The following is a 20,246-nucleotide window of genomic DNA, read 5'->3' on the forward strand; positions in this document are numbered from 1 at the left end:
CAAAGGCCAGCCGGAATCCGAAGTGGACCGCACTTTGCTGAGTGTTCTACTCACGGGGTAGTGGAGGGCCTGCCTTGCCACTGTCCATATTCCCTTTGGGAGTGTCTGAGCACTTCTGAACTGATGCCCGTTAAGGTCATTTGGTACTTCTCCTGTGACAAGACCACCCTGCTTTCTGCTAGTCTTTGGGATAGCTTCAGCAGGAGGTCATTTCTCTGCCCTGCCCAGGCAGAAGGGAGAGCAGGCAATGGTGACATTGCACGGTGGCAGGGGCTCCGCTTCCCTGTTTTGTCCTCTCGAAGACCTTGGTGGACCCACTCAATTTTGTGGCAGTGCTATTTGCTTTTGAACTTGAGTGACCGCGATGTGGAGGAGCCGGGAGCTGGAAGGGGACTCGAACGTGTCCTGTAGCTCCTGTCTTCCTGTGAAAACTGAGGCTGTAGGAACGACTTCTACTCCCACCCATGAACTCTTTTCCAGTTTCCTTAGTCCCGCTCAATGAACTGCTGATTGCTCCTCTAAGAGTGGCTGTCCTTGGAAGTTGTGCCTGTCATTTGGCAACTGTTGACAAAGGGACAGATTTTCTTCGCAGGGTATGCCAAACCCAAGGTATAATGGCGTCTGTCCAATAGAAATATAACACAAGCCACATATGTAATCTTAAATTTTTCGAGAAGAAACATTAAAAATACATAAAGACATAGGTGAAATTAATTTTACTAACATTTCTTTAACCCAGTATACCCAAAATGTTATCAACACGCAACCAATATTAAGAAATTATTGAGAGAGGCGCCTGAGTGGCTCAGTCGGTTAAGCCTCCGACTCTTGATTTCAACTTGGGTCACGATCTCATAGTTTGTGAGCTCGAGCCCTGCATTAAGCTCTGTGCTGACAGAGGGAGCCTGCTTAGGATTTTCTCTCTTCCCCTTTCTCTGCCCCTCCCCAGCTTGCATATGTGCTTGCTCGCACATGATCTCTCCCGAAATAAATAAATAAACATTAAAAAAGAAATTATTGAGGTATTTTACATTCTTTTCTTTGTACCAAGCCATCACAGTTCCAGTGTGTATCTTAGACTTATAGCACATCTCAATTTAGACTAGCCATGTTTCAGCCACAGGTAGCTGGTGGCCACTGTATTGATTAGTGTAGGTCAATATCTGTGGACTTAATTATTATAAATTATAGCATTTTTTATTTGTTCCATGGGGCTGTTTCTTGTTGCTTGGGTTGAGTGCAAATGTGTACTCATTAATGAAGTCCGTTTAATAATGGGGAAAGAGGAAAGATTTGGCTCCTTGGCCTACCTTTCAGTAGAATAATAACATTGGCAAGCATGAGACAGTCTTTGGAGATGACCCTTGGTGTGATCTTGAAGCTGACATTCTGATGACCAGGAGGACAATTCCTCTCTCGAGAGGCTTGTCTGGGGGAATGGACAGTCCTGCTCCGGGAGCAATTTCAGTTCGTTAATCCAGTTATTGTAATGAGGGTCAGAGACGACTCTTAAGAGGTTAGGAAATCAGGAAAAGACTCCGAAAGCAGACCCTGAAGAAGAAGCCGAGTAAAGAATCCCCTCAAGTGGGCCCCCGTGACTTTTCTATTCAAACTGGAGGAAATGCATTATTCTGGGTCATTATTAGAAGTAATTTTAAGTGTGCTATTCTAGGTAGTTAAATTTTCTTTCAAAGAGCTCAGGGTCGCAGTGATGGCTTGCTGGATCCTTTTCAAGTTGGCTTTGCTTTCTTGTTCCCCTCGCAAAGCAACGGAATTATTTAGTTAAGTTGCAAGAAAGCAGGAATCATTTTCTTTGGCCAAAAGACATTATTTGTATAATCACCGGACACTCACTCAAACTTGTTTCTCCCCTTTCGTTTTTCTTTTTTTTTTTTTTTTAATTTTTTTTTTTCAACGTTTTTTATTTATTTTTGGGACAGAGAGAGACAGAGCATGAACGGGGGAGGGGCAGAGAGAGAGGGAGACACAGAATCGGAAACAGGCTCCAGGCTCCGAGCCATCGGCCCAGAGCCTGACGCGGGGCTCGAACTCACGGACCACGAGATCGTGACCTGGCTGAAGTCGGACGCTTAACCGACTGCACCACCCAGGCACCCCTCCTTTCGTTTTTCTTTACTCGTCTTGGCAAAACCAGCTGGTAGGGGAATGGCAGGCACATGGGGGTGTTTATTCTAAGTTCATTTCCCCCTCTGTCTTTGTCTTCCCTTTTCCTTAAACCTGGAAGCAAATTACATCCCTTTTGAAGAACAGCTTGGTTGCAGAAGTGACTACTGTTTCATTCAATCGTTGCACAATTTTCCACCAGTCCTCTCTAGGCAGGCCCTGGGGATGCAGGCTTCCTGAGCATGGCAGTCCTATATCCCCACAGAATCCCCAGGAAGAAGTAGGGCCAAAAGCACAAGCAGTGGGTAGGTAGGGTTGAGGCATTGTCCACGAAAGGATAACAACTCTGCCTCCAGTCGGGAACATTTCTTGAACGTTACACTCCGCGGCTGAAATTTAGTTTTTCCTTTGCAGTTGAGTTTTTGGGAAACCCTCGGGAATTACCCTGGGTCGAAGTGGATATTAGTGAAGTTAATTCTCTTCTGTTCAGGAGAAAGGCACTGGTGGGTCATGTTAATTGCTTCAGGCAGAAAAGAACTCCCAGCTACGTTGGAGTTTGTAATAGAAAAATGATAAGTAAGGCGGCCAGGAGAGGAAGTGTGGAGGGCTGCTTTGTAAAAGTTTCATTGATTTAGCATCTGTAGGGAAAGCTTCTCTTAAAAAAAAATTTTTTTTTTATTAGTGATCAGGAGAACATTCAAAACTAAGACAGATAGCGGCCAACTGGGAATGCTGTGCAGCCTGGAATAGCTTAGGCTGCTGTTCAATCATTTCCCCAAACAGGAAACCACAAAATGTTAGAGATTAAGGTCACTAGATCATTGGGAAAAGAGCATAACTTTGTCTGCAAAGTATTATGATGGATTGTAAATGGGCCAAAATATAAGCATAAATCTTTCGTCTAAAAATGCAACAATAAAAATCCAGCCTTCTCGCAAAGCACAGTTTGCTTTCCTGTCATACTGCTGCCCCTTCGGCAGCATTTCAGAAATTGTCCTAATAAGTGGAGGAACAAAGTGGGGGAAACAGAGAGAAAACCTTTGTGTTCTCTGTGGGTGACACGTGTGTTTCAGTTTGGGTTTTTAAAAAAGAAGCTATCGTTTAGATCAGTAAGTGGCCCTCACGTGATTTATTTTCAGTCTTGCGCTTTTCTACCGGTGACAATGAAAATATATCAAAATCACATTCATATACATTTCTTCCCCAAATCTCTTCTTTCAAGTGTTCAGTTGTATAGCCACCATGAAAAAGCACAGATGTCTTTTTCTACCTGTGAGTATCACATGGGACCTCCCAACTTGAAGTCAAAATCTGATTTCAGAAGGCATGGGGTCTTTTTACTGGACTCTGCAGGTAAACTGGTCTGCAGCTATCTTTGGCTAACAGTTGGTTGCTTTTTATCTGCCTGGAAAATATTTACCCTTCAGGAGTATACACTGTGTAAAATAAGGTTAATTATCTGATTCTGTTCGTCAGATCTTTACAAAGGAGGGGTTTTCTTGCTGAGAGACTTAAATCCATGAAAAAAAAAACTGATTTAGGGGTGCCTGGGTGGCTCTGTCAGTTAAGCATCTGACTTTGGCTCAGGTCATGATCTCGTGGTTCACAGTTCAAGCCCCGCATCGGGAGCTCAGAGCCTGGATCCCGCTTTGGATTCTGTGTCTCCCTCTCTCTGTTCCTCCCCTGCTTGCACCCTGTCTCGCTCTCTCTGTCTCAAAAATAATAAATAAAGAATTTTTAAAAAAACCTGATTTATATACATCCAGAACCTTGAAAGGTTTATGGTTTGAAGTGTTGAAATGACTAGACTTTAGAAAGATTTAAGTGGAACTGACTTTTTTGTTGACCCCTCTTTTTTTTTTTAATTTTTTTTTTTTAACGTTTATTCATTTTTGAAACACAGAGAGAGACAGAGCAGGAGCAGGAAAGGGGCAGAGAGAGAGGGAGACAGAATCCAAAGCAGGCTCCAGGCTCCGAGCCGTCAGCACAGAGCCCGACGTGGGGCTCCAACTCACGAACCGTGAGATCATGACCTGAGCCGAAGTGGGACGCTCAACCAACTGAGCCACCCAGGCGCCCCTGCTGACCCCTCTTTTAAGGAAAACTTAGACGTGAAAGAGTAAACTTGCCTCTCCTCTTCTAATTATTCGCTGGTTTTTAGAAAGCTAAAAAATATGGAGCATTAGGAGGAGAGGGTATCACATCTTTTGATACCTGTTCCCTGGGTGTCTCATCCTCAGGCTCCCCACAAATATTTCCTATCGAATAAGTGGAGATTTCACGTGAGCAGATTCAACAAGCCAACAAACAAAACACACTCCATGTATAAGTGAGCATGCATTCTTTCCTCCAACTCAGACAAAAGGTCACTTCCCTTCCATTTTCAATGGAGGTGAAACTCAGCTGCCCGTGAATCCTGTAAGGGAAGGAAATAAATGAAGAGAGTTGGATCGAGACCTACTGATCTTTCTTTTTTACCGATGACAAAGACACAGATACAGAGAAATATTTTCCTCTTCTAAGAAAAACAGTGGCATAAGCGTTGAATAGATGACAGGTACTCTTGCACCCTTGCGGGGGGGTGGGCGTGGGGGGACACTGAGGAAGGGGTGGATACAGTGTTAGCTTGTTGTGGGTGAGTGGAAATACAGGCACGGCCTGGCCAGATCTCCCAGTAATTAGACGCCGGCATCTAATTGCAACACTGTGTAGACTACGCGAGTGTTTATCTGCAAGCTGAATGCCGACTTCAGGCAGCCCACTTAAAAGTTATGCGCTCCACTATAGAAACTTAACTTTTCAGGTTAATTTTTGAACAGGAGTGACAACAACATTGCTAAAACGCTGCTCTTCAGGCTACAGGATACTTTTTGCATCTCACATCCCATCTGACCCTCCCAGCGATCCTAGAACATAAATATTCCCCTTCACAGAGGAGAAAATTAAGGCTCGGAGTAGGTCGATGACATACCCAAGGTCGCTTCTTTTGCCCAGGCCTTGGGAGGCTGCGCTGGGGCTGGAGCTCCAGCCTTCCGTCTGCACGCATCCTACTACTTTTTATACGCCCCTGCTGTTTGTTTTGTTAAACTGATGACCTAGGGCGATTGTATTAGAATTTTAACTCTTACATCCTAAACCCTGATTGTAATCCACAGATAACGTCTCACTTGGAAACTGTGGAGCTCTTTGACTAGCTATGTGGAGCTATTCAAATGTGGTGATAATAATAATTAGCTTAATTGAATATTCACTGTGTGCCCAGAATGCAGGGAGCTTTACTTGCATTACGTTATGTAATTCTCCCAGTGACCCTCTGTCATGTATGTTTCTCTTCCACCCATTTTACAGATGAGGAGATGGAACTCTAGATGGATTGAGTCACTTAAGACGATCTTGCTAGTAAGAGGCAGAGTTAGGATTTCAAACCCGGCCACGAAGCCTGTGCTCTTAACTATAAACATGCATCCTTCATTCCATGCTTATCTTTAGGTTTGCTTCCTGCCTGTGGAATTACAAATATAGGATAAACTACCTACTCAACGTGCTCCTTTGGGGGCAGTGATTTAGACAGTGAGGCAGTACAGAAGAGGGCTAAGAAGCACACATTTGGGACTCAAGCAGATCTGAACTTGAGGCTCTGTCCCCAGTTTTCCTCCTCTCCCTGTACCTCTGTCTCCTTGTCCCTAAAATGGGATAAATAACATTGGCCTTCTGGGGGTGCTGTGAAATCATGGATGCAAAATGCTTAGCACAGCTTCCCCAACATAAGAGGAATGAGAAAGTTCTACTCTGATTCCAAACTGTCCGTTTAAAAGCTATGCTCTTTACCATACTTTTCTAGCCATGAATTATGGGCAAATTCCTTGCCGTCTTGAACCCTATGCTTCAAAACTGAAACTCCTTTTAAAAGAGTAATTTATAAACTCATGGCTCCGACTACCAAAAAAAGACTGCTGAGGTATCGTGGCCAATGTGTGTAAAATTAATAGTGAAAGGCATGTTATTTCAGGCGTTTGAATAGATGGAGTTCAGGTTTATCCCAGCTGGACTTCCTCCTACTGTAGGCCTTTTCTGGAAGGGTGAGATTGGCAACTAAGTGTTTGACTCAGAAGGACCATACGCATATTCTGAAGGCTTATTTTAGAAGAAGTGCTTTATTGAGTCTTTTAAGTCCTTATCTGAGTATCAACCCCCCTGAAAAGGAGGAGGACCTCACACTCATTGAACTAATTTGTGTCAGGCACTGTGCTAGCAGCTCTGTGCACATTATCTCATTTACTCTCACTACCATGAGATGTAGGTCTTAACCATATTCATATCCAGAAAAGGGAATGAAACCCATGGAGGTTAAGCCACACGTCCAGGGGTTCCCAGTTATTGTATACTGGGGCATGGGGGGCACTGGTCCATTGGTGTATGTGTTTGGATTTCATGCTTTCAGCAACAGAAACAACTGTGCTTGCTTGAAGCATAAAAGAAATTAGTCAGATGACATGATAGGTCACAGAATTCCCAGAAAAAAAAAAACTGATTGAAGCACTGGATTGAGACTAAGGAAAATTCTGGGGATCTAGGACGGAAAGCTAGTGGGCAGACTCATCAGGGAAGCCTATGTTACTCTGCCCACAATTCACATTTTATGAAAAGAGCATTTGAGTGCCTTAGCTTGGGTCACATGCTCATCCCTTGCGCAGAGGAGGCAGGATATTGTGATTGACAGCCTCCACCAAGGCTGGATCCATTGGGGGGTGTGGGAGTCCAGGAACCAGGGGAAGAGAGGGTGGACCTAGGCAGGCCAAAGCAACAGACGATCGATGTACAGCATTATAGAAAACCTTTAGAGCATGCAATTGACTCTTCCCAGGGTCAATACTTTTTCTGGGATGCCCAGCACTGAGCAAGGGCTATGGAGCCAGGAGAGCCTCGTTCTCAAGGAGCCCAAGCTCTGCCACAGCTGCTTCATCAGTGGTACTCCCTTCAGCAGAAGTGAGACATCTGTTGCCAGCTGGATAACGTCCTTGCACACATCATTGTCCATGGAGCCAAAGTGAGAAATGACTGAGAGATGTCACCAGACTTGGACCAACAGACCAACGTTATTTCTGAACTAGAGACGTGAACTGTGTCTCACACTCAACCAACTCTCCCTTGCCAGAGGCTTTCGGTAGCACAAAACATTTAGCTACGGGGAGTCAGTAAATGCCTGTTGGTCTGAAGGAATTTGGCTCCTTTCTTAAGGAGTTCTGGGTAGAAGTTTGGAAGTCTGGGATCTCAGACATGTTCTGACCCCTCGCTGTGTCACAATTTCCTTAACAGTAAGGTGGAGGCAGACATTGTAATTCCTCTCGTCCTGACCTCAAGAAACAGCGTGAGAATAAAGTCATATGTACGTGAAAGCACTTTGGGAGGTAAAGAACATAATAAAAATGGTTTTCTCATCTCTGCCTTTGCCTCTACCAAACAAACAAACAAACAAACAAGATGCTTAAAATCGAAACCACCTTCTACCATTTCTTATAAATGCTTGAATTCTGGAATGGATTTTTTTTTTTAATTTTTTCAACGTTTATTTATTTTTGAGACAGAGAGAGACAGAGCATGAACGGGGGAGGGTCAGAGAGAGGGAGACACAGAATCCGAAACAGGCTCCAGGCTCTGAGCGGTCAGCACAGAGCCCGACGCGGGGCTCGAACTCACAAACCGTGAGATCATGACCTGAGCCGAAGTCGGTCGCTCAACCGAGTGAGCCACCCAGGCGCCCCTGGAATGGATTTTTAAGATCATCTACAAACAAACTAGTTATGCTGTTTGCCTAGTTGTCATAAAAAATTGAGAGCTGGTACTATTTGGGTTAATACAAATTATTCCTTAATAAAGACCCATTTTGCCACCCATGGTTCCCCAAACTTAGTGTCATTGTTTGTTTTACTATTTTTTCATTATAAAAACACCCTAATCACATTTTCAAAAACAGACCAAACCAAAACAACAGCAACAACAAAAAAAACCCACCTAGAAAACAGTCAAGTTAAAACAAATTACCCACACTGCAGCTACCTTAACTGTTGGTATTTTGATTTATTCTTTTCCCAAGCTTGAAGCATCTTTTAATTTTTTTTTAATGGTTATTTATTTTTGAGAGAGAGAGAGACAGAGTGCGAGCAGGGGAAGGGCAGAGAGAGAGGGAGACCCAGAATCCGAAGCAGGTTCCAGGCTCCGAGCTGTCTGCACAGAGCCCAACTCGGGGCTCGAACTCACGAACCATGAGATCATGACCGGAGCCGAAGTCGGACGCTCGACCGACTGAGCCACCCGGAAGCCCCAATGAAGCATCTTTTAAAAAAAACAATGTCACAATCATAGAGTACAAAGAATCATAGTCTTCGCTGATGTTTTAATAAGAAGTATTTTTTCACGTCTTTGCAAAACCATCCATTTCACCGCGCTAACTGGTCAGACCTCGAGTAAAAGAAAAGAAAATTTTCCAAAGGGAGTGCCTTTGCCGTTGAAAGGAGGCTTCGCAGCTGTCCAGGAAGGAAAGCGAGGAAACAGGAAGGAAAGTGTTTAGGGGTGCTGCCTCACGTGTCACTGGAGGCCAGCTGCAGCCAGTGCTCCTCCTATGCCTGGTTTTGTTACAGTCACTACTGAGAAGACAAGGGTAGCTGAAAGCCGCCTTCATTTCTGTCTCCTCCTCTCTGTCTTTAGATCTCGTTCCTTAAAATACCATCAAGCCTTGGGGAGAAGCTTGCCCCAGACTGTCCCAGGGTTAGCTTGAAAGCCCAGCGTCCTGGAAAACGCCTCAGGCCAGGGCAAACCCGGGGCTGTTGGTCACCCTAGAGGAAGGAGTGGAACAAATGTGTGCCAACGTGTGCCCTTGGGCTTCAGGACCACCCCCCCCCAACTCCCCTATGCTCCACGCTCACCCCTCCCCCAGCCTCTCAGCTTACTGGATCCTGGGATATCTCCCCATTCATCCAGCCCTAAAGGCAACTGAAATATTCCTGTCAGGGCTGATGAGAGTATATGTGACATTTAGATAAAAATAAAAGCTCCAGAATTCTTATATTTAATGCTGGCAGCCTTAAATGCCAGCTTTGAAATCACTTTGCTTGATCATTAATCTTTAATTTTTTTTTTTTTTTGCATTTGACTTGTGCGCCCTTTAGAAGTTAAAAATGTTTTCCTTGCTTTAAAAAGAAGATTTCCATTGCCCACCCTCCCCCCGAAGTGGGCCTTCTACCCATCACATGCACAAAATTAGGCAGTTCAGCCCTTCACTGCCTCGTTCCAGAGAGTTAGTGCTCTCGTTTGTGTTGAGTCTTGAATAGCAAAGGGTACGGCTCAGGCATGGACTTCATTTCAATTCAGTCCAACAAACCTGTGCTCTAATGCTGTACAAATAAGCCTGTTTTTTTTTTGCCGTGACCTGTGGATTTGCATCCCCGCAAGAGAACACATTCAAATCAATTTCAAAATACACTGATGATAGTGAGATAGCTACAAGAGACCCTCAGAAAGAGGCAGGCTTCATTTAGTAGCCACGGAGTGGAAACCAGCCAGATGCACTTGTGTATTTGCTAGTTAATCAGCATCTTTTCATTGAATTCTGGAAGAGGAACTACTTTATAGATAATTATCTTTGTTAATCAGGCCTTCCTAGGATGGTGGAGTATTTAAGCCTTGTTCCTTGGTACAGATCATGTGTAATTGCTTCCATACTGTTGGCAAGACAGCTGTAGGAGTTTTGCATGCACCGTAAGTACCCAAGGTCTTTGAGGCAATGTCTTTGTATAAACAACGCACATTTTTATGGCTATAGTTGAGTTGAGTTTTTTAAAGAGGCTTTAAATCGATCAGGAGTTTTCCCTTTGGGTTTCTGCTCAGGAGAGCGGAGGTGGTGGTGGTGACGGAGTAACATGAGAGGCCCAGGGCCCTTTCATCTTAGGCTGAATCCTGGCCCACTGCTGCTTGAGGATTTGGAGTGTGTAAAAGTCCTGGGCTGTTTAATTATGTGCAAGCCTTTTAAGAAGCCTGCACCAGGAGGGCAGAGATGGAAACATATGCAGTGAAACATTTTCTATCCAATTTGAGGATTCGACCAAAGGTCTTCACTTGAGCAAAACCAGAACTTCCAAGTAGGTCAAAGGGTAGTGTGGAGTTGAGGAAAACCTCTTTGTTGGGAGTTGAGTGACAATGCCTTAGGAGCATTAAGGTCATGTTAGTTGCATATAAACAACCTAAGAAGAGTGGAAAACAAAGGAGAAAATTACTCAGCTTTGTGCCACCTAAATTAACCAACCGTATTCCTTTTCTTTAAAGGTGCATGCCATATATGGAAATATGTATACCTATTTTATACGCTCATAATTGTGAAATATATTTGACTTTCAGCTTTCATACTTAACCGTGTGTGACAAGTATTGCTTATCACATTGCCACACGGTTCAATGAAACATTTTAAATGGTTTTGCACTATCCGATAGAAAATCTGTACCGTAGTTTATGTAACCAGTCACTAATTATGGAACTTTTGGGCTGTGTTCAAGTTTTTCATTATAAGATGTGATAAACAGGGTGCTATATATATATATAGATATTTCTTTGGGCTTATTTTCATAGAATTCCTTTCCCAATCTGGGGTTACGGGGACAGCGAGCCTCAACATGTTAAAATCTTTTTGTTAAAAATGGATCATTGCTTTCCTCAAGTGCGGTGCCATTTTTATGCTTCCTCGGCATTGGATAGTGTATGAATTCTTTTTCAAGCCAAATGAATATTAGTTTTGGAGAAAAGACAAGACCTTGCGTCAGAGTTGGTTCTCCTATAATATCCACCAACTTATCTCACACACACACACACACACACACACACACACAAATGTATTCTAGGAAAAAAAGACATTCCTCATTGTCGACAAGTGGCTATCATGTTTAAGAAAAGGAGGTCTTAGAAGTTGCATGGCAAACATATTTGCCTCCAACGTGTAACAGATCTGAGACACCTGCGTCTATCTGTCCGCCTCAAAAAATCATAGTCGCCCCTGTAAAGTCAATGTCAGAGGGGAGAACAATATGGATTCTCAGCTCCCGAGAGAATGCTCAGCTACTGAGAGAAGCCTTTAGGCAGATTCCTATGAAGGTTCAAACTTTTGGAAGAATTGCAGTGGCTGAGACCAGGCTTGAGTTTATTTCAGGTTGTTGGGGTGTGTGGCCAACTGGAAGAAAATGACCCCGCTCCCCTGCTGGACTGGCCTCTCTCACATTACCTTTCTTCTCGTGCACACACTATCTATTCGTAGATAGATTTTCTGCCTTCCCCTGCTGAATCCCGCATTTGCCCCCGGATCCATTTCATTTCAGGTACTGATCTACAATGGCCAACTGGACATCATTGTAGCAGCCTCCCTGACAGAGCGCTCTTTGATGGCCATGAAATGGAAAGGATCCCAGAAATACAAGCAGGCAGAAAGAAAAGTCTGGAAGATCTTTAAATCCGATAACGAAGTGGCCGGTTATGTGCGGCAAGTGGATGACTTCTGTCAGGTATGGAAACACTTTGGGACCTGTAAGCTGTGAGGAATGGGATGGGCGGATTGGAACTAAAGCCTGAGTACCAATAAGGCATAGCTGACCCTACACAGAGTCACGCAGTAGCCAAAGTGTGCCTTCTGCAGCCCTACTTTCCAGAGAGCAGGGTGGTATGAGTTCATTCAAGTACATAGTGCCTCATGCAAAACAAGAGGAAAGTGTAGATATTATTCAAGAGACAAGGTGACGATCAAAAAGACCATACTCAGCCCCGAAAGGCAAATCATTAATGAGAGATTTAGTCTATTTGGGAACAAAGGAGAGCTTGAACAAACAACCTGAGTTAGATTCAGCGTAATCTCCTCTGGCAATTCTGTGCTCACATTTGTGTCTTACACATGGAGCCCCAGGACAAAAATCTGTCTATCTGATGCCCCTAGCATGACCTCCACTTTAGAGGTCAGATGTTGCTCCTGGTGAAGCCCATCTACTGTGCCTCTAGTTTGCAGGTCTCAGCTTCTCAAGGATCAGCAGGGCTCCTTTGGTGACTATGTGATGATTACACTATTTACCTCCTGAAAGTTTTAGGAGAAATTAAGAATGTCCCCTAGTTAGCTTTTGTTTAGTCAAGAGAAGAAATTTAAATCTTCCAGACTTGATTTTTTTTTTTTTTGAGAGAGAGAGAGATAGATACAGCGTGAGTAGGGAAGGGGCAGATACAGAGGGAGATGGAGAATCCCAAACAGGCTCTACACTGTGAGCGCGGCACCCTACGTGGGGCTCGAACTCACTCACAAAACTGTGAGATCATGACCTGAGCCAAAACCGAGAGTCGGATGCTTAATGGACTAAGCCACCCAGGCACCCCTTCACAATTTTCTTCTAAAGTTTATGTATTTATTTTGAGAGAGAGAGAGAGAGAGAGAGTGCATGTGTGAGTGGGGGAGGGGAAGAGAGAGAGACTCCTAAGGCAGTTCCACGCTGTCAGCACAGAGCCCAACCCGGGACCGTATCTTACAAACTGTGAGATCATGACCTCAGCCAAAACCAAGAGACAGATGCTTAACGACTGAGCCACCCAGGTGCCCCTTTCCTCAACTTTTTATTTGAGGCAACAATGGGACCTCAATCCTATAGGTTTGAATATTTGGAATTACAGCTTTCCAAGTACCCGAGCTTACCACTAGGCAAATCCATGCTTCAAATAAAAATTAATCTCAGAGGAGTGCCTGGGTGGCTCAGTTGGTTAAGCATCCAACTTCGGCTCAGGTCATAATCTCACGGTTGGTGAGTTTGAGCTCCACATCCAGCTCTGTGCTGACAGCTTGTTGCCTGGAACTTGCTTTGGATTCTGTGTCTCTCTCTCTCTGCCTCTCTCCTGCTCGTGCTCTGTCTCTCTCTCTCTCAAAAATAATAAACAAACATTAAAAAAAGAAATTAATCTCAGAGGCATACTGGGTACTTTGGGATAGTAAATAAGTTTACAAAGAATTTCATAAGGGTCACTGGGTTATGATATACATTTGTGTTGGAAGGAATGATGTTTAGTCAACATCTAGATTTTAGGGTTGTAGATCAAGTAGAAATTACCGGTAGTCTAATGTATAAAGGTACTCTTCCTTCCCCTGCCCCAGTTGTTCTAGCCATTGAATAACGTAAGAAATTTAAATATCTTGTAACGTTGACTACCTGGGACAAAGGAAACAGTAGAGAGACATATTTCTGGGCTCACTTAAAGGGAAACTATGTTGGAAAATTTATAACATTATAGTTTCTAAATCAAGATAAATTACACCAAAGAATTAAAAACCAGTGCTGTAGCAAACGAAATGAGTCAGAGTAGAAACAGTTCCGGCGGAATGCATGTGAGGTTTGAAAACGGGGGGGGGGGGGGGGGGGGAAGGATGAAGAGTGGAGGGTCTGTTGACCTGCAGAGGGATTTGGAGATAAGACGGTGAGAGCTGTGTCTGTCCTGTGTGCTTCTGTAAACTGGAGCACAAGCAGTCTTGGACTGGGTATTGACTTAGGAACCACAACAGCAGGTTAACTCTGAAGACTGATTCCAAAAGATTGGAATTCTGGGACAAGTGGAGGCTCTCCATTTGCAGAAAGTAATCTGGACTTCATTTTTGGTATTTATTTGTCTGTCTTTAAATAACAGGTTCTATAGCAATTCAAATACTTTTTTTTAAAAGAGAAGAAAAAGTCAACGTTTCAACATCTGAAATTGCATTTTAATTGATGCCCATGTACACAATTTTACATAAATTTTACGTAATTTTAATTATGTTATATAAGATTGATTCTGCCGTGTTTCTTTCTTATAATGAAATTATTTATTGAGTTACAGCATAATATAGAAAACATTCACAAGTCACAAATGTATAGGTAAATGAATTTTCACAGAGCAAATGTATAGGTAAATGTAACCATCACCTAGATGAAGAAATAGAATAGAGCAATGTCCCCACTGTGGTCACTATTCCCCCTTCTTCCCAGAGTATCCACTGTCCTGAGTTCTAATATCCGAGGTTACTTTTGCTAGATTTTGAATTTTGACAAATGGACATATTCTCTATATGCCCTTTCTGTGTGGCATTTTTGCTTGACTTTATATTAATGACATTTACTTATTCTTTTGCATGTAGCAGTTGCCACTTTATTTTCATTGTGGTACAGTATTCTAATATATATTTTTATATTATTATAATATGTAATATTATATGATATAATATGATTATTATTTATAAGTAATATATATTTAACATATGATTTTTCTATTCTCCTTTTACATCCATTTTTGCTTTATTTATTTTGTTATTAAGTGCATATAACTTCAGAACTGTTATACTTTCTTGACAAATTAAATCTTTTATTCTTATGAAATGTCCCATTTTATGTCTAGTGATGCTTCTTGCCCTAAAATCTAATTTGGTGATAGTAGGGTAACAATGCCAACTTCCTTTTGATTAATATTTGCATGGGATATCTTTTTCAATTCTTTGATTTTAATCTTTCTGAATGCTTATATTTAAGATGTATCTCTTTTAAGTAGTGTATAATTGGGTTTTGTTTTTCTTTAATGGAGCCTGACAATATTTTTTAAATGGGATAGTCCATTTACATTTAGTGTAATTACTGATATATTTGTGTTTAAATCTACTACTTTACTGTTTATTTCCTATTTGTCTTATTTGTATTTCAATGTTCTCTTCCTCATTGTGTCCTTTAATATTATTCAAATGTTTTATATCATTTTCATTTTTTTCCCTATTCTATAAGCTTGTCAGGGTATACATTCTGCAATCTTGTTTAATGATTATACTCAAGGGTACAATGTAAATTCTAGACTTATTCAATCCTAATATAAATTAGAATTTTACCACTTTCCAGATAAATGCAAGAACCTTAGATCTTCCTTGCCAACTCGCCTCCTTTTTGTGTTATCATTAAAAACAGTACAAAAAGGGGGGGGGGCGCCTGGGTGGCTTAGTTGGTTAAGCGTCTGACCGGCTCAGGTCATGACCTTGCGGTTTGTGAGTTGGAACCCTGCATTGGGCTCTGTGCTGACAGCTCAGAGCCTGGAGCTTGCTTTGGATTCTGTCTCCCTCTCTCTGGCCCTCTGCCACTCATACTCTGTCTCTCTCTCTCTCAAAAATAAATAAAACATTAAAAAAATTAAAAAGCAAAAAATATTCTGCATGTAATTCAAACACCACAAACCGTTATTTGCATCATGTTACACAACCAGTGTCACTGTGACCTACCCATAAATTTACCCATTCAATTGCCCCTTAGCATTTCTTGCATTTCCATGCTTCAGACTGGAATTATTTTTCCTTGCTTAAAAAAAAAATCTCTTTATTATTTACTTTAGTAAAGTTGTGTTGGCAGCCATTTCTATTGTTGGTTGTCTGAAAATGTCTTTGTGTCACCTTTAATTGAGAAGTACATTTTTCATGGAATTGAATTTTAGCTAGGCAGTTATTGTCTTTCGGCACATAAAAGATATTACTCTGTTGTCCTCTGACTTGTATCACTTCTGATCAGAAACTGTCCATTTTATTACTGCTCCTTTGGAGGTGGTTTCTTTTTCCACCTGACTACTTTTAGGATTTTCTCAGTTTTTGGTTTTCAAAAGATTTGACTATGTGTATGTAGCTGTGATTTTAAGTGTGGTGTGTGTGTGTGTGTGTGTGTGTGTGTGTGTGTGTGTTATACGGGTTTCTTAAGCTTTTTGAAACTATAACTTGATATCTTTTGTCATATTTGTCATTATCTCTTCAAATCCTGCTTGTTCTCTGTTCTCTCTTTCCTCTCCCATGAAGACCTAATTATGCGAACCTTAGACCTTTTCATTTCATATAGCTTTATTTCTGTTCTTTCTTCTTTCCATTCTTCAGTTTTGATATTTTCAATTCTGTCTTCTGGTTTTCTGTTCTTCTCTGCTGCTATTCCGAATATATTATTTAGCCCATTTATTTTTTAATCATGGCAATTGGTTTTTTTATAGTTCTGGAATTTTAGTTTTATTCCTTTTTATAGATCTCAACTTTCACATTATTATCTATTCCTCACCTTGTTATCTATTTTTCGGGAACACATTAATCCACTTATTTTGATGCCCATTGCTGATAAATTTTAGATTTGTATCACCAATTAGCCTGATTCTATTTTTTCATGGTAACCAGATCCTTTTCTCTGGTATGCCTACAAGTTTTCAAGTGAATGTCAGGCATTATGCAGGTAGAATTATAGAGATAGTCTGAGTTTGTGGCTGATGATACTTTCCATCAAAGAGATTTTACTTTGTTTCTGTCAGGCAGTTAGAATAGGGGTCAAGCACTTTGATCAAGTCTGGAATTGATTATATTTAAATCTGTATGTTAGCTGGTTTATTTCCATGGTCCTAAATTGACATTTGTAGTGTTAACCAGGGCCTCTGCTCTTTGGCAGCCTATGAACACCAATTTTTGTCTCCCCAAAGTTCCACGCAGGTTTCCAGCCTCTTATCTCTTCCTAATAAAGGGTTTGTAGCCTCTTGGCCCTGAATCAACCATTGCTTTTATGGTGAAAGGACCACAGGATATCCAATTAGCTTTTTGCCCTCCTCTCTACTTTGTAAGCCTGGCCCCTTAGGGTAGTCAGAATAATGGTTCCCCAAAGTAGCCCTTCTAATCTCTGGAACCTGTCAATATGTTATATCATATGGAAGAAGGAATTAAGGCTACATGTGGAAATAAGGTTGCTAATCCTCTGACCCAGAGATGGGAAAATTATTCTGGATTATCCAGATGGACCCAATGCAATTACAAAGATCCTTGTAAGAGAATGAGGGAGGAGGCACCTGGCTGCCTTAGTTGGTAGAGCATGCGACTCTTAATCTTAGGGTCATGAGTTTGAGCCCCATGTTGGGGATATAGTTTACTTACAAAAAAATAAGTGAGGGGTACCTGGGTGACTTAGTCAGTTAAGCATTCGACCTCAGTTCAGGTCATGATCTCGCAGTTCATGAGTTCGAGCCCCGTGTCAGGCTCTATGCTGACAGCTCAGGGCCTGGAGCCTGCTTCAGATTCTGTGTCTCCCTCTCTCTGCCCCTTGCCTGCTCACACTCTGTCTCTCATTCTCTCTCTCTCTCTCTCTCTCTCTCTCTCTCTGAAAAGTAAATAAACATTAAAAAAAAAATTTTTAAGTACAAGTGAGAGGCTGATGAGTCAGAGCCAGAGATTTGAGGATGATACACCGCTGACCTTGAAAATAGCAAAAGCAACCGTGAGCCAAGGGGTTCAAGCAGCCTATAGAAGCTAAAAAAAAAAAAAAAAAAAAGACAATGATAGAGGCTCTATCCTCTAGAGCCTCCAGAAGGAACAGAACTCTGCCAACATCTTGATTTTAGTCCATCAAGACCATTTTGGACTTCTAACCTTCAGGATTACGAGAAATGTGTGTTGTTACAAAGGCACTGAATATGTGGTAATTTGTCACAGCAACAATGGGAAACTCACACACTCCTCACATCCTGGCTACCTTGGTAGATCACCATGACTTTTAAATGGGCGTGTTCTGTATTTTGTCCAGCTTTTCTAGTGTTTATTGTTGGTTTTTGGTTTTTTAGCAGGAGGCTTGAGAGCAACAAATTTCTTTGCCAAGACAGGAAGTGGCACTTGGTGCTCTCCTCTTTTAATATATCAGATTTTATATCAAATATATCACATTTTCAGAGTTATGGCATAAATTCTTAACTTATCTTTAAGTAATATTCCATTGAATGGATGTAATTAATTTTCCAAACAATCCTCTTCTTGTTGGCCTTTTAAGATTGTTTGTTGTTGGGGCGCCTGGGTGGCTCAGTCGGTTGGGCGTCCGACTTCAGCTCTGGTCACGATCTCGCGGTCCGTGAGTTTGAGCCCCGCATCGGGCTCTGGGCTGATGGCTCAGAGCCTGGAGCCTGCTTCCAATTCTGTGTCTCCCTCTCTCTCTGCCCCTCCCCCGTTCATGCTCTGTCTCTCTCTGTCTCAAAAATAAATTAAAAAAAAAAAAACGTTAAAAAAAATTAAAAAAAAAAAAGATTGTTGTTATTATTATTGTTATTTTCTAACAAATATGTGTTTCAGTAGTTCTGATCAGTCGAAAAACACACTGTAACTTTTTGTGTGTACAAAATAACAAAAGATAGGAAGGAACAGAAGATATACCAATCAAAGACAGGAGTTATAAGGGTGGGTTCATCATTTATGTTCAGTAATGATAAAGTAGCTTTGCTTCTTGAGCACGTGTGCTGGACATTGTGATTGGCGCTTCGTGGATATTACCAGAACATCCTTGCAAATCATACAGTGTCATTTCCATTTTACATATGAGGAAACAGACCCTGAGAAGGTAAGCAACCCTGTATCATCCAATGACAGGCAGGGGATTCAAACTTTATTCATTTTGTTCCCATAGCGCGTTTGCCAATGTCTGTCATATTGCCTCTGATATTTAATTGCCAGTCGGGTGGGGAATGTTAGCTCAGTAGAAGGGAGGTTCTCAGGAAATAAAATACTCCTTTATGTAATTTTTTCATGTTCTTGAAAGGTATTTGTTAAGCTTTCTTTAGGTGCAATATAAAAGAGGTACTTACTGAAACTCATTAGGTTCTGAAGTTACCTCCGGCAATATTTGAGCACAATGTTCTAAAAAATAAGGATAATAATAATAGTTACCTGCTGTGGACTATTGTGTGCCTCCTGATTCATATGTTGAAGACATAACCTACAATGTGATGATATTTGAAGATAAGACCTATAAGGAAGTCGTTAAAGTTAAATGAGGTTGTAAGGGCAAGGCCCTGGTTCTATGGGGTTAGTGTCCTTATAAGAAAAGACACCAGGGGCGCCTGGGTGGCTCAGTCCATTGAACATCCGACTTTGGCTCAGGTCATGTTCTCACGGCTTGTGAGGTCGGGCTCTGTGCTGATGGCTCAGAGCCTGGAGCCTGCTTTGGATTCTGTGTCTCCCTGTCTTTCTGCCCCTCCCTCACTCACACTTGGTCTGTCTCTCTCTCACAATAAATAAACATTAAAAAAAAAGAAAAAACAAAACAAAAACACCAGAGAGCTCACTTGCTCTCCCTCTCTCTGCCACATAAAGACACAGCAAGAAGGCAGCCCTCTACAAGCCAGAAATAGAGCTTACACCAGAAACAAAAATAGCCAGCACTTTGTCTCAGCTCCAGAACTATAAGAAATAAATTTCTGTTGTCTAAGAACAACAGTCTGTGGGGTGCCTGGGTGGCTCAGTCGGTTAAAGCATCTGACTTTGGCTCAGGTCGTGATCTCATGGTCCATGAGTTCAAGCCCCACATCAGGCTGTCTGCTATCTGCACAGAGCCTGCTTCGGATCCTCTGTCCCCCCTCTCTATCTGCCCCTCCCCTGCCTGTGCTCTCTCTCTGTCTCTCTCAAAATAAATAAATAAACTTAAAAAAATTTTAAAAAGGGGCGCCTGGGTGGCGCAGTCGGTTAAGCGTCCGACTTCAGCCAGGTCACGATCTCGCGGTCCGTGAGTTCGAGCCCCGCGTCAGGCTCTGGGCTGATGGCTCGGAGCCTGGAGCCTGTTTCCGATTCTGTGTCTCCCTCTCTCTCTGCCCCTCCCCCGTTCAGCTCTGTCTCTCTCTGTCCCAAAAATAAATAAAAAACGTTGGAAAAAAAAAAAAATTAAAAAAAAAATTTTTTAAAAGAACATGCTATGTTATCCTTATAGAATTATTAAGGGAATTCAACAAGTGATTAGCATAGAGCAGAACCTTTTCATAGTAAATGCTTATTATTATTATCCCAAATCACATATAAGAATCTACATAACAAAAGGTAAATTGTAAATAGTAAGTCAAGATCAGGGAAAGTGTTTGATTGAAAATCAACCCTTGGGGGAAAGTTTATTTTATTTTTTATTTTGTTAATGTTTTATTTATTTTTGAGACAGGGAGAGACAGAGCATGAACAGGGGAGGGTCAGAGAGAGGGAGACACAGAATCTGAAACAGGCTCCAGGCTCTGAGCTGTCAGCACAGAGCCCGAAGCGGGGCTGGAACTCACGAACCATGAGATCACGACCT

At 42.0% G+C, this 20,246-nt stretch overlaps 1 protein-coding gene across 4 annotated transcripts in view; it reads left to right on the top strand.

The window, feature by feature from the left end:
* CPVL (carboxypeptidase vitellogenic like) overlaps window positions 1–20,246 on the top strand; it is a 131,204-nt gene that overhangs the window by 85,849 nt on the left and 25,109 nt on the right. For all 4 annotated transcript variants that reach the window (XM_058724732.1, XM_058724733.1, XM_058724735.1 and 1 more), the window contains one exon: window positions 11,484–11,666. In XM_058724732.1, the coding sequence (XP_058580715.1) occupies window positions 11,484–11,666 (183 nt within the window). The remainder of the gene's footprint in view (window positions 1–11,483; window positions 11,667–20,246) is intronic.

The sequence above is a fragment of the Neofelis nebulosa genome, chromosome 4 (assembly GCF_028018385.1).
Source record: "Neofelis nebulosa isolate mNeoNeb1 chromosome 4, mNeoNeb1.pri, whole genome shotgun sequence".
Lineage (NCBI taxonomy): Eukaryota > Metazoa > Chordata > Mammalia > Carnivora > Felidae > Neofelis > Neofelis nebulosa.